The sequence below is a fragment of the Colobus angolensis genome, unplaced genomic scaffold (genome assembly GCF_000951035.1).
Source record: "Colobus angolensis palliatus isolate OR3802 unplaced genomic scaffold, Cang.pa_1.0 Scaffold517, whole genome shotgun sequence".
Classification (NCBI taxonomy): Eukaryota; Metazoa; Chordata; class Mammalia; order Primates; family Cercopithecidae; genus Colobus; species Colobus angolensis.
Window position 1 is genome coordinate 1,675,459 of NW_012118677.1, and position 462 is coordinate 1,675,920.

The following is a 462-nucleotide window of genomic DNA, read 5'->3' on the forward strand; positions in this document are numbered from 1 at the left end:
ATTTTATTACACTTTATGCACCTTATGTCTAATCCCCATAGCAACATTGCAAAGTAGCTATTACCATCCCTCTTTTGCAGATGAGGATAACGAACTTCCAAGAGCTTAAGTCAATTACCCTTAAGTCACATAAACTAAGAGTAGCAAATCTGACTGCATCCACATCCAAAGCCCAGGATCTTTCCACCACAACACAAGATTCCCCAAATAAATTTACCTTAAATCCTGTGTGGTTTCCAAGTTCCTATGAACAATATCAGCTATTTTTCCCATTAATGGACTAAAATACAAATGCTGATCTGCTAGGCAAGAGGAAAATTCTGAGAGCAGTTTAATATCAAACCTATTAAAGGAAACATACAAAGGAGAACATTAGTATTTACTTTCACTTAAAACACATAATACATAGTTATAAAATTAAAAGCAATCAAAATAGTAACATATTACATAAAATTATTTTTT

At 32.5% G+C, this 462-nt stretch overlaps 1 protein-coding gene across 2 annotated transcripts in view; it reads right to left on the reverse strand.

Moving 5' to 3' along the window:
• The window catches only part of FASTKD1 (FAST kinase domains 1), a 46,303-nt gene that overhangs the window by 37,419 nt on the left and 8,422 nt on the right, over window positions 1–462 (reverse strand). For both annotated transcript variants that reach the window (XM_011960608.1, XM_011960607.1), the window contains exon 2: window positions 218–343. In XM_011960608.1, coding sequence (XP_011815998.1) covers window positions 218–343 — 126 coding nt within the window. The remainder of the gene's footprint in view (window positions 1–217; window positions 344–462) is intronic.